Consider the following 12,093-nt stretch of genomic DNA (forward strand, 5'->3'; position numbering starts at 1 on the left):
CTCCCTCACAGGGGGTGCAGCTTGTTGACAGACTCATCCTCGTGGGTTCTCTGCAGGTCAAGTAGTATCTTCCGCAACAGTGGAAGACAGAAGCCCACAGCAATTTCCAGTTTCTCCTCCCGACTGATCCCGTACTCCTAGGGGCCACAGGCCAGGAATAAGCACCTCAATGAATCTTGTTTTCCTCTTGCCTTATACTCCCAGGTCCAAGATCATGCTTGTCTTCACCTCAGGTCTAGGGCTTCTTCCAACATCACCACATTCCCCCTCTCCAGGTTTTTCCTCAGTTAGCCTCTTGGGCTTCCTCAGAGCCAGGATTGTAGCTCTAATTGTAACAGCTAATTCCTTTTCTAAGTTTCCTTCCCCTGGTTCCCACACCGCCCCTCCTTCCTGCCTTTTCTCTCCTTCCTTCTGCAGTGCCCCTAGCCCCAGGCTCCATCCCTTATGTGAGACACACCTGGGGAATGACCACATCAGCCAGTGCCTTAGAGAGACGGAGCAACTCTGCTGTTCCTTGAAGTCCCAGACTCCCATTGTGCTGCACATCATACTTGACACAGTCATAGATGTCAGGGATCTTACTGATATCATAGCGCCCACTCTTCTGTCGAAAGTCACGCTCCAGCTTGCTCCAACGCTGTAGCATTAGCTCTAGTGTCTCGCTGTGGTAAAGCTGCAGGTCTGGAAGGAAGACAGACAGACAGAGCCAAAGGCTTCACCTCTAACAAAAGACCCTAGCAAATCTGAAGCAGAACCAGAGAGATGAGGATGACGTGTCCCAGACACTTAGGAGAGGACACAGGATTGCCTGAGGAACCCATCCGTACCCAAGATCTTGAAAGGAAGATAGTAGTATTCAAACCCACCTACAGACTTGGGGTCCTGCATCCGTTTCTGGATCTGGTGAGTGAGGTTTTCAATCAGGGCAAATACCTGATCACAGACCTTCACAGGATTCTGGATTATAGCCATGGAGTTGAGTAGGGAAGTGCTTCCAGTGGGAGCCAGCTGTGGAGAATAGAAAGATGAAAAGCAAGACAGGTTCAGTGCCAGTTGCCTAGATTGCTGTGAGCTTATTACAGAGAGACTGACTGCAAATAAGCTCTGTCTGTTGGCTCACCCCAACGAGACATTCTTTTTTTTTTTTTTTGCGCTATGCGGGCCTCTCACTGTTGTGGCCTCTCCCATTGCGGAGCACAGGCTCCGGACGCGCAGGCTCAGCGGCCATGGCTCACGGGCCCAGCCGCTCCGTGGCATGTGGGATCCTCCCGGACCGGGGCACGAACCCGTGTCCCCTGCATTGGCAGGCGGACTCTTAACCACTGCACCACCAGGGAAGCCCCCAACGAGCATTCTTACGCTACTGGGAACACTAGCAGTTCAGATGAGGGGACTGCTCTAGCACACAGTCATCTAAGAATGGGTCATCTTAAAAGTCTTGGAGTCAGAGGAAATAAAATAGATCTAGGTTCTTTTCTTGGGGGTTCTAAAATAAGCACGGAAAATGCTGAGGAATACAGATTAAATCAAAATCCCCACAGAATGTTTTCGTGAGTGGGTAATAGACATAACTATTTTACTCCTCTAAACAAGATGCTAGCTTGAATCTGGAGTAGAGGTGCTGTCTCAGAACTAAGTTCCAACTCAAGCATTTAGGATGGTCACAGTCAATGAAGATGGGGAGGGGGAAAGGAGATTGCAGGTTGAATGTACTCATTCTACCTCGGTCCTCACAAGTTCCATTCTTGCTGGCAAAAGGAAGCAAGGAAAAAGGAAAGATACCTTAGCTTTTTTGGATTTGACATTGAGCAATGGATTGGAAAATAAGGCAGCAAGGTCCTGCCCCTTTATCAAGGCCTGCTCAGAGAAGAACACAGAAAATGCCATTCTCTAGTCAATGTGCTCAGCTACTTTGCTTATTTAAGAATCTATCAAAAATGGTTACACAGCAGTTATGAAATGAGGAGCTGTGAGTAGGAGGATGGTAGAAAATCATTGTCTGGCACATGATCCCCAGTCAATCATGGCATGGATACATAGGAAAAAGGAAAAAGAATGGCTTGGGTAGTGGCATCCACTGTGATTAATACTGTGAGGCTAACAGCCTGGGCTCTCTAGTTAGATTCCTTGGGTGACCTTGGAAAGGCTGCTTAAATTCTTCTGAGCCTAGGCTTCCTCATCTGTAAAGGGGGGGAAATGTAGTACCGGTCCACAGTTCTTACAGTGGATTAAAGATGGCCATTAATTCTTTGTCACATTCCCCTTCCCTTGAATCTGGGCTGACCCTGGGACTGTTTAACCAACAAAAAATAATAAAGTTATACTGTGCTAATTCTGGGCCTACACTTTAAAAAATCTTGAAAGTTTCTGGTATGGGGGAGTCCTAAGCTACTATTTAAGAAATCCGTCTGGGGAATTCCCTAATGGTCCAGTGGTTAGGACTTCATGCTTCCACTGCCGGGGGCATGGATTTGATCCCTGGTCTGCTAGAAAAACCACATGGGAAAAACACATGGAGAGGAGAGGCTCTGAGACTACAGGGACAGGGACATCACGAGGAGGGAGAGAGCCCAGCCATCCTAGCATCCCAGTTGAGCCTCCAGACGGTTCCAGCCCCAACATCTGGACAGCAGCTGGGCAATTTTAGGGAAGACCCTAGGCAAGACTAGTTGAGCCTAGAGCTGTAAGGTGATAAAATGGTTTTTGTCTTAAGTTACTGAGTTTTGGGGTAGTTTTTTATACAGCAACAGATAAACTGAAACATCCTTGGGTTCAGCTGTGTTTTGGAATTGAGAATTCTTGGGACTTTAAGAAGTTAATACGGTGCATATGCCACATGTTAGATAACACCTCCAGCAGGGCCTAGGACGTAACCAAACACTTTTCTATTTCTGTAGCAAAATGTATGACTATTTACACTAGATGGGATAAATGGGGATTAGAAAGAGTCTTACCATGTCGGGTTTTGCTGTCAAACGAATCTTGGTGGCAAAGTTATAAAAATCTTTTTCATTTCCAAAACTGTGGATGACAGATTGTGGACCCATACTTATCTCAAAGGGTAAGGATTAAATGACACAATACATGGAGAGCACATAAAACAGTGCCTGGCACACAGTAAGTGCCATTACGGATCACTATTATTTAGAATTCTAGGATTTGGGGATTGGGCTGTGTTGGGCACAAAGTCTAGGAGAGCCTGACCTGATCATAATCCTCAGGGGCAAAGGGTGCATCCTGCTGCAAAATGTGGTGCAGCCGAGCCTTCACCCGGTGCTGGCAGCTGCTCAGGGAATCGCCATCACTGTCCAAGAGCCCGTTCATGTTGGCACTCTTCACCATTTGTACCAAAATGGGTGTCAGCTCCCCTTCTAGAGCTAGAAGGCCCTAGAGGGGGAGCAGAGAATCTATTAGTTTTCCTTCCAGTCTAGTTCCCCTAGGCCTACGATGGTCCCAGAGATCAAATGAGAGCTGGCTTGGGAGTTGGGGTATAGGTCAAGGGGCCCACCCCACTAATTATTCTCAGTAGTATAGAATGCAGTCAGTACATACAGCTGATTCACTTTGCTGTACAGGAGAAACTAACACAACATTGTAAAGCAACTATACCCCAATTAAAAAAAAAAAGAATGCAGTCAGACACAAGCAGAAACTTCTCTGAGATGGCACACAAACACTCTGAAATTTCCAACTAGTTCTCCAAACTCTGCTTCTCTACCTAATGGAAGCTGGAACTGTGGGTGGACTGTAGTGTGCACCTTGGCAAAGGCTGCAGCAGTCATCTGGACACGGCCCTCATCAGAGGCATAAATCTTGAGATCATGGCGGAAGGTGCTATGGAGGCGAAGCAGCCCACACCCGGGAAAGCCAGCATAGTCACCTGGGGGCAAAGGGGAAGACCAGGAATGGATGGCTGTAAATACCCAAGAATGCTCATTTCCCCTTTAACTTCCCTATTGTCTCTGTCCCTTGTTTCCCCAACTTATTCTCTAATCATCTTATCTCAGCCCTGCTAGGTATTTACAAAACACTCACCCTGTCCTCCAGGGTACATGCAGCGGAAAGCTCGCCCCAGCTCCTCAGCCTGAACACGGCCAGCAGGGGTCAGTTCTCCACCCCACTTCAGTACCAGCAATAGGGATGGGGCCAGAGCCTCCCCCTGTGGATCTGCGGGAATAAGGGGCAGTGAACAGGTCTAGATCTAAGGAAAATAGTGGGGACATCTAAATGTTAGGTCTTCTGAGGAGCCCGGAAAGGTAATTTGGGATAGAGGTCATCTAAGGGTTCAAGAATAAGAGATGTGAGTGGTGATGGGAAAGGGGTATTACATCTTACCTTGCCCCTCATTAGAAGCTTTTACTCCATGAGGGTAGTAAGTCAACTGCACCTTCCGGTTGATGCCTGAGAAGTGACCATACCTGCAGGATAAATTCACAGTTTACTTTCTACCCCAGCACCCAATTCTCACTGCTAGTGGCCCCCCTTTCCTATTCCCTTTCTCACATCTCCAGCACAGATTTCAGCTGCTCCAGTTTCCCAGTCTTCTCCTCAATCTCACCACCTGGTTCTTTTTCCAGTTCAGCCAATAGCAGCCTTGTGATGTCCAGCACCTCCTGGAGGAAACAACAGGGTATCTGTGCAGGAGGCCAAGTCCTGGCTGGTTAGGCTTTCATCCTGGTCTCTCACTGAGGCCCCCAATCCCATACCCTCTATCTTTCTGTAGCACTGCTCCTCCCAGGCAGATTCATCACCTTACCTGTAGCTGCTCGGGCCGCTTCAGTTTTAATTTCCCTGTCTTGTAGCCACCATGTTTTTCAAATAGACTAAAAAACCTGAAGAAATAAGGAGAAGCTTCAGTACGGGCTGAGACAGACAAGAGCCTCTGGGAGGTACCCCTCCCCATTTCCTTCACAAACACCTATTTGTCTGGATTAGGATACTCTGCCCACCTTGGGTGTGTCACCTCCATCTTCATCTTCTGCTTGGGGGTACGATCCCCGTGACGGATAATTGCAATGACGCAACGAAGTTCCATCCTAAGATAGGGAATGTTGTTAGAGCCTCTCCCCAGTCCCACCCCACACTGCCTCCCATTTCATCCTACCCAACGGGTCAAAGAACAGAGGAAAAACTATCTGAGATTAGGAATAAAGGTAGGCTCCACCAGTCAGATGGCACAGGGTCAGGAAGTAACCACTGGTCTGACACAGATGCCTTAAGTAGGTTACTCCCGATTTTTAACTTTTACTTTTGCTCACATGGTGCCAGATGTGGTAGGGACAATGGGAATGTCCTCAGCTTCTGTGGGGATGGACCATGGGATCTGGAACTGCGGGGCAAGCTCCCGCATTATGGTGTTCCTAGAAGGAGAAATGCAAAGAAGCCCTGTGAAAATGAATGAACCAGAACTATATATATGAATGAAGCTCACAAAAACTAACAAGTAGCTGAAAAATACATTAATATAAAATCTAAAAACATGCGAAAGCCACCCCATATATGTAATAAAAATACGAATATATAAATGGGAATGACCAAATAAAGGACTGGTTACCTCTGGGCGGTGGGAGGGAAGGGGATATACTTAGTAAGGGGTATGTAGGGGCTTTAACTATATTCTTTTTTTTTTAAGTAATTTATTTTATTTTTGGCTGCGTTGGGTCTTCGTTGTTGTACGCGGGCTTACTCTAGCTGCGGTGAGTGGGGGCTACTCTTCCTTGCAGTACATGGGTTTTCATTGCAGTGGCTTCTCTTGTTGTAGAGCATGGGCTCTAGGCACTGAGGCTTCAGTAGTTGTGGCTCGTGGGCTCTAGAGCGCAGGCTCAGTAGTTGTGGCGCTCAGGCTTAGTTGCTCCGTGTCATGTGGGATCTTCCAGATCAGGGATCAAACCCGTGTCCCCTGCACTGGCAGGTGTATTCTTAACCACTGCTCCACCAGGGAAGCCCTATATTCTTTTTTATTTTTTGGCTGCACTGTATGGCTTGTAGGATCTTAGTTCCCTGACCAAGGATTGAACCCGCGCCCCCTGCAGGGGAAGCTCGGAGTCCCAACCACTGGACCGCCAGGGCATTCTCACCTTTGTCACTTTTAAACCATTTTTACGATATTTAAAATACAGGCATACCTCGGAGATATTGTGAGTGCAGTTCCAGACCACCACAATAAAGTGAATATTGCAATACAGTGAGTCACAGGAGTTTTTTTAGTTTTGCAGTGCATATGAAAGTTATGTTTACAGTATACTGTAGTATATTAAGTGTGCAATAGAATTAGGTCTAAAAAAATGTACATATCTTAATTAAAAAAGACTTTATTGCTAAAAAATGCTAACCATCGGGATTCCCTGGTGGCACAGTGGTTAAGAATCCACCTGCCAATGCAGGGAACACAGGTTCGATCCCTGGCCTGGGAAGATCCCACGTGTTGTGGAGCAACTAAGCCCATGCGCCACAACTACTGAGCCTGTGCTCTAGAGCCTGTGAGCCACAACGACTGAGCCTGCGTGCCACAGCTGCTGAATCCCGCGCGCCTAGAGACCGTGCTCTGAAGCAAGAGAAGCCACCACAGTGAGAAGCCTGTACACCACAACGAAGAGTAGCCCCTGCTCGCCGCAACTAGAGAAAGCCTGCGCGCAGCAACGAAGACCCAACACACCCGAAAATAATTAATAAATTTACTAAAAAAAAAATGCTAACCATCATCTGAGCCTTCAGCAAGTTGTAATCTTTTTGCAATAGTAACATCAATGATCACAGATCACTATGACAAATATGATAGTGAAAAAGTTTGAAATATTGTGAGAATTACCAAAATGTCACACAGAGACACAAAGTAAGCAAATGCTGTTGGAAAAATGGTGCCAACAGACTTGCTTGACACAAGGTTGCCACAAACCTTCAATATGTAAAAAAAACGCAGTATCCGCGAAGCTCAATAAAACGAGGCATGCCTATACAGTAAAAACTTTCCAATTCTCTTCTTTAAGCCCATTCTCCCCAGCTCAGACCACTGTGCCCCTTACCCCAGAATCTTGGCACAGTCATCGTAGTATTTCATCGAATTCTTGACGAAACTGAAGCCGTTGACATCACACACAAAGGAGTGACCATTGGCACGAAGGAGGTCAAAACCACAGACCGTTTGCTGCAGGCGATAAAAGCAAGATGAGAACAAGAGAGCCACTCTTCCTTCTCAGCACCCCCCTCATTCCACAGCCCCTCTCCTGTATCCCTCCCACCCCCCGCCCCCAGCACACACACCCTCCCCTTCGCCGCCAAGGGGACTTCCTCCACCTTAAAAGCTACGCAGACTTTCCTGGCCACCAGCTTTTCCATGGCAGTCAGCATGACTGGATATCGAATTTCTTTCCCCTCACTGTCTCTTTCGACCTTCCCATCCAAAGCTGGAGATTTTCTGGCTTCAGCATGGGCATAGTCTGGCCCCACTGTATACACCTGCAGGTACATAGCATCACTGAGTATGCCCACAGCTCACCCTGCATATGAGAAGACAATATGAGCACTATGTCTGTAGACTAGTTTCACAGTAAACAAAAACAAAACCAACAAATCCCCAAGTTTTATGAACAAGGAGACTGACATTTTTCTTACTGAGCTCTACTTTAGTATCATTATGAAGGTTTCTCCACAGGACTCCAAAACTATTGCCTAGTCCTTACTAAGAAATAACTTACCAACAGTATTCCATTTTCCATGTCACTCTTGCCCTTGCTCTGATAGTGACAATGTAAATACCTACTTCCCCCACTTCTTACCTTCACCTGCATATGAAAACCCATCACATTCATACTTTATTTTCTACGACCACTTCCATACACTTCCACTTGCTTCCCAAGCACCCCACCCCACCCAGATATTTATAACCTCTTAAATCCCTGTATCCACCATAACCTTGACATCTGTGCCATCTGTTGGCATAAACTCCTCATAGATGTATGACCCTGTCTTCCGGACGCTGCTCTCAGGAGAGTAAACGCTGCTCCGGCTGCCAATCTTCAGGAGAAAAAGGAAGGGAAAAAAAAAGTTGCCTTTAACTTGTCCCCAAATCCTCCAGCTTCCCTCCCCACAACCTCATTCTCGCCCTTCTACTTCTCTGCCTCCTCAAATGCCCAAATGTCTCCCATACCTTACGGAAGAGGCGCTGGCTTCCTCCTCCGGCTGAGCTGGGGTAGTAGATGTAAACATTGTGGTCCTCTGCACTCACTGGCTTCTCCACAAAGGGCTTGGGAAAGACGGCTCCATTTACCTCCACCTGATCTTCACCCTCAATCAGGTTGCACTCTGAAAGGTAGGCGTGTGGTCATTCCTAGGGCCTAAGAATACTTCCAACTCCCACTTCTCTGAGTTGTAATCTCCATAACCCTCAAGTTGCTATGACCATATCTTAATAATAGATATGGTAATTAATATCTATATAAGAGGTCCAAGGTTCTGTCCAAAGACCCATGGCTCTAGCTCTACCCATAATCCAGTAACCAAAGCCTCACTGAGCCGGGTGGTACATAGGAGACGTCTAGAGGAAGGAGAACTGGGCTAAGTCGTAGAAAGCAGGGCAGGACTGGACAAGGCCAGGTACTCACCCTCAGGCCGGGCAGGGTCACGGTTGAGCACAGCATATCGAGGCAGATCAATACCCTCCTCCTGCAGGATCCGGTACACCTCCCTCCTGTCACCCCCGAATAAATTAGCTGGGAGAGGTGGGGGATGGTGACCAGGGGAGAGGCTAGGGATTTCATTCATTCAGGAATTGGGAGACACCCGTGTACAGAACTCAACAGGGTATGGTACAAAAATTAAGCATGTTTCTTTGACTCTGCCCCTCCCAGAGTGGGTTCTCTAAACAGGCATGATCTCAGGGCCACCCATCCCACCAGTCAACAGAAAGCTATACCTATCCTGGATGTAATACTGCATAGCCAGGTCATTGATAAGAAAAGGGTTTCGAAGCTTGGAGTAAGCAACAGCTTTGTCCAGAGGAAAGCCTGGGATGGAGAAAGGAAATAGAGCGACCAAAGGAAGAAAGTGAAAGAGACAGTGAGAAAACAGCAAGAGAAATAAACATATTAAAGCTATTAGTTGCCACTGAGTTCCACTACCCATCCAACCCAGCACTCATCCTCCTGCCCAACTTCCCAAGTCTAGAATATCCATCAGAAAAAAGTAAAACAGAAATTTTTTTTTTTTTTTTTTTTTCTTTTTCAGTACATGGGCCTCTCACTGTTGCGGCCTCTGCCGTTGTGGAGCACAGGCTCCGGACGCGCAGGCTCAGCGGCCATGGCTCACAGGCCCAGCCACTCCGTGGCATGTGGGATCTTCCCGGACCAGGGCACGAACCCACGTCCCCTGCATTGGCAGGCGGGCTCTCAACCACTGCGCCACCAGGGAAGCCCAACAGAAATTATTTTTAGGGTCCTTCCAAAGACCAATTCTGTCAGAGACCTAAGAATCTTAGAGCTTTCCTGAGGTTCAAATATGGGCTTTAAACTACCACCGGCAAGTCCTCCAAGATGTAGGGAGAACAAACCCCTTTGCACTGTTCCCTAGTGTGTTGGGAAGAGCTGATGGCCTCTTTACTATTTGACAGTAAGAGCCTCATTTCCCAGTCCAGCATTCCCAACACCATTCCTTCTCATTTTCCTTCACACACACCAACCTTTGGAGTGGAAAGAGATGAGGCAATGGCAGGATGGCCAGTTTTCCACAGGTTCATTAAGGATCACATCTTCTCCCAGGATGATAACAGTCAGGTAGTCAAATCTGCAGAGTCGCTCTAGGATTTGGGTCATTGGCTTGGACTTGGATTTCTTGGTCATGGCACAGATGCCAACAATGATCTGAGGTTCAGGAGGCTACAGAGAGGAAGTGCTGTCAGGTACTTCCCACCTAAACCATTCCTATCAGGGAACACACGGTTTCATCTCCTTAGGGCACAGAGTTTCTTGCCAGGACTTTGGAGCTATGGGGTTAAGGTTACCTCCTAACTTAGGCCTAGATTGGGGTACCTGCAGGTATTCCTACTGCCACAGTAGGAAATGTGTACTCGGCAGAAGAGTAGGAGAACCAATAATAATGAGACAACAGGAGGAGGGCATAAGGGTAGGGGCTTCAAAGAGAGGCAATCTAACCAATCTCCACTGCCCTTCCCCTTAATCAGAATAGGGCCTGTTTATGACAGGGAGTCTACGCATTTGGGAAGAATGGGGAGAGGTGTCTCCATCCTCTGGAATCTCAACTATGACAGGGGTCCCAGAACCAAGTTACATCATCGTTTTCCCTGGTCTTACCACTTCATCCTCCTCATCCTCAAGGAGCTCGCTGTCACTCTCTTCTGTCCTCATGCCTATTCCACGGGTGCCCAGCCCCTCATCTCCAGCTCCAAGGAAGAAGTGGGCTGTGGCGCTCTCGCCCTCACTGGCCGGCAATGACCACATCCCCGCCGGAGCACCCACTCATCCCGCTCTGCAGTGGAGGGTATGTATCCCTGTTAGTTCAGAATCCAAGCCCCACGGCAGTGCATGGGGATGGGGGATGGGGAATGAGAAAATAAGAGGGAACTACAAGGGGACTAGGGGAAACAGGAAACAAAGCTATGGTGAGAAGGATCAACAGGAAAGGAGGCATGTGGGATATGACTTGAGATGACTAAAGATCCCTAAGAGAAAATCGAGGTCTCCCTTTTCCTCCCTGCTCACCCCACCCCCAACCATGAGACTGGTAAGAGGATCAGTAGATTAACCCTTACAGTGCTGGCATGTCCCTGATTCTGCCAGCAGGAAAAACCGTTAACTCCAGCAGCAAATGGGAAAGGCAGTTCCTCATGGAAGGCTACTGTTGATTCCTACCAGAAGAGAAGGTTAGAGTGACATTTCAACTTTGGATTCATTCCAAAATGTTCCTGGCCCTTCTCCACTTCCCCATAGTAGTGTTGAACTCAGTGATTTAATTCAAGAGCAGAGGAATAAGAGAGTTCATTTGCCTTTGCTCTTAACCCCTATCTTCATTCATACCAAGGATTAACTCAAAAAAGCATTGACTGAGGGCACCCTATGTTCTAAACATTAAATCAGAACATAAAAATCCCCTATGCCCCATCTCTCCTTCACCTGCTTTACCTTAAAAGAGAGATGCTCAGTTCCAGAAAATCTGTTCAAGGAAAGAGGTCTAGTGCTAGTTGGGAAGTTGAGGATACAGGCATCCATACAACAGGCTCCAACCCATTCTCAAACTGAAATTTCAATTTTCTCTCTACCATCTCAGGGTACAACAGACACAAGGCTGGTCTAGCCCAAGGTCCTTCATACCAGAAGCTACAATGGAAAAAAAATCCTGCCTAGAGCCATTATCAGTGAGAATATCTTAAGACTTAAAATTGAGTCAGAACAACCTGGCAGTTCCACTTCTGCATACATACACCTGCAGCAGTGGTTCTTAACCAACTGTGATTATACTGTGCAAAGGACATTTGTCAGGAGACACTTTTGGTTGTCACAACTGGGGAGATGCTATTGGCATCTAGTGAGTAGAGGCCAAGGATGCTGCTCAACATTCTAAAATGCATAGGATATACCCCCACAGCAAAGAATTGTCCAGTCCAAAATGTGAGTGGTGCCAAGGTTGAGAAACTCCGCTGTAGAGAAACTCTCCCACATAAAAAGACACTTGCAAGGATGTTCATAACCTTACTGCTGGTAATGGCAAAAACCGAGAACAACTCAGATGTCACAAGTAGAAGAATGGATAAATATAATGTTGTGTTTACAAATGGTTGACTAACAGCAATTATTAAAAATGAATCGGGGGGATAAGTTAGGAGCTTGGGATTAACATATACCTACTACTATATATAAAATCGGTAAACAACAAGGACCAACTGTATAGCACAGGGAAATATACTCAATACCTTGTATATATATATATATATATATATATATGTATATATACATATATATATATGAATCATTTTGCTATACACCTGAAACTAACACATTGTAAATTAACTATATTTCCATTTTTAAAAAATGAATCAAAGCTATATATAACATGAACAGCTTCCAAATGCAAACTGCAGAAATA

At 46.7% G+C, this 12,093-nt stretch overlaps 1 protein-coding gene across 1 annotated transcript in view; it reads right to left on the minus strand.

The window, feature by feature from the left end:
• Nucleotides 1–10,451, minus strand: part of PPIP5K1 (diphosphoinositol pentakisphosphate kinase 1) — a 44,222-nt gene extending 33,771 nt beyond the window's left edge. Inside the window, exons 1-19 of the mRNA XM_065872366.1 lie at nt 10,305–10,451; nt 9,674–9,869; nt 8,912–9,002; nt 8,601–8,686; nt 8,147–8,301; nt 7,912–8,013; nt 7,294–7,455; nt 7,023–7,144; nt 5,259–5,360; nt 4,950–5,036; nt 4,757–4,832; nt 4,504–4,613; nt 4,336–4,418; nt 4,036–4,167; nt 3,759–3,880; nt 3,205–3,387; nt 867–1,008; nt 458–681; nt 10–137 (exon numbers count right to left, since the gene is read on the minus strand). Of these exons, the coding sequence (XP_065728438.1) occupies nt 10–137; nt 458–681; nt 867–1,008; nt 3,205–3,387; nt 3,759–3,880; nt 4,036–4,167; nt 4,336–4,418; nt 4,504–4,613; nt 4,757–4,832; nt 4,950–5,036; nt 5,259–5,360; nt 7,023–7,144; nt 7,294–7,455; nt 7,912–8,013; nt 8,147–8,301; nt 8,601–8,686; nt 8,912–9,002; nt 9,674–9,869; nt 10,305–10,451 (2,450 nt within the window). The remainder of the gene's footprint in view (nt 1–9; nt 138–457; nt 682–866; nt 1,009–3,204; nt 3,388–3,758; nt 3,881–4,035; nt 4,168–4,335; nt 4,419–4,503; nt 4,614–4,756; nt 4,833–4,949; nt 5,037–5,258; nt 5,361–7,022; nt 7,145–7,293; nt 7,456–7,911; nt 8,014–8,146; nt 8,302–8,600; nt 8,687–8,911; nt 9,003–9,673; nt 9,870–10,304) is intronic.
• Nucleotides 10,452–12,093: the final 1,642 nt, after the last annotated feature.

Source organism: Phocoena phocoena, chromosome 2, assembly GCF_963924675.1.
Source record: "Phocoena phocoena chromosome 2, mPhoPho1.1, whole genome shotgun sequence".
Lineage (NCBI taxonomy): Eukaryota > Metazoa > Chordata > Mammalia > Artiodactyla > Phocoenidae > Phocoena > Phocoena phocoena.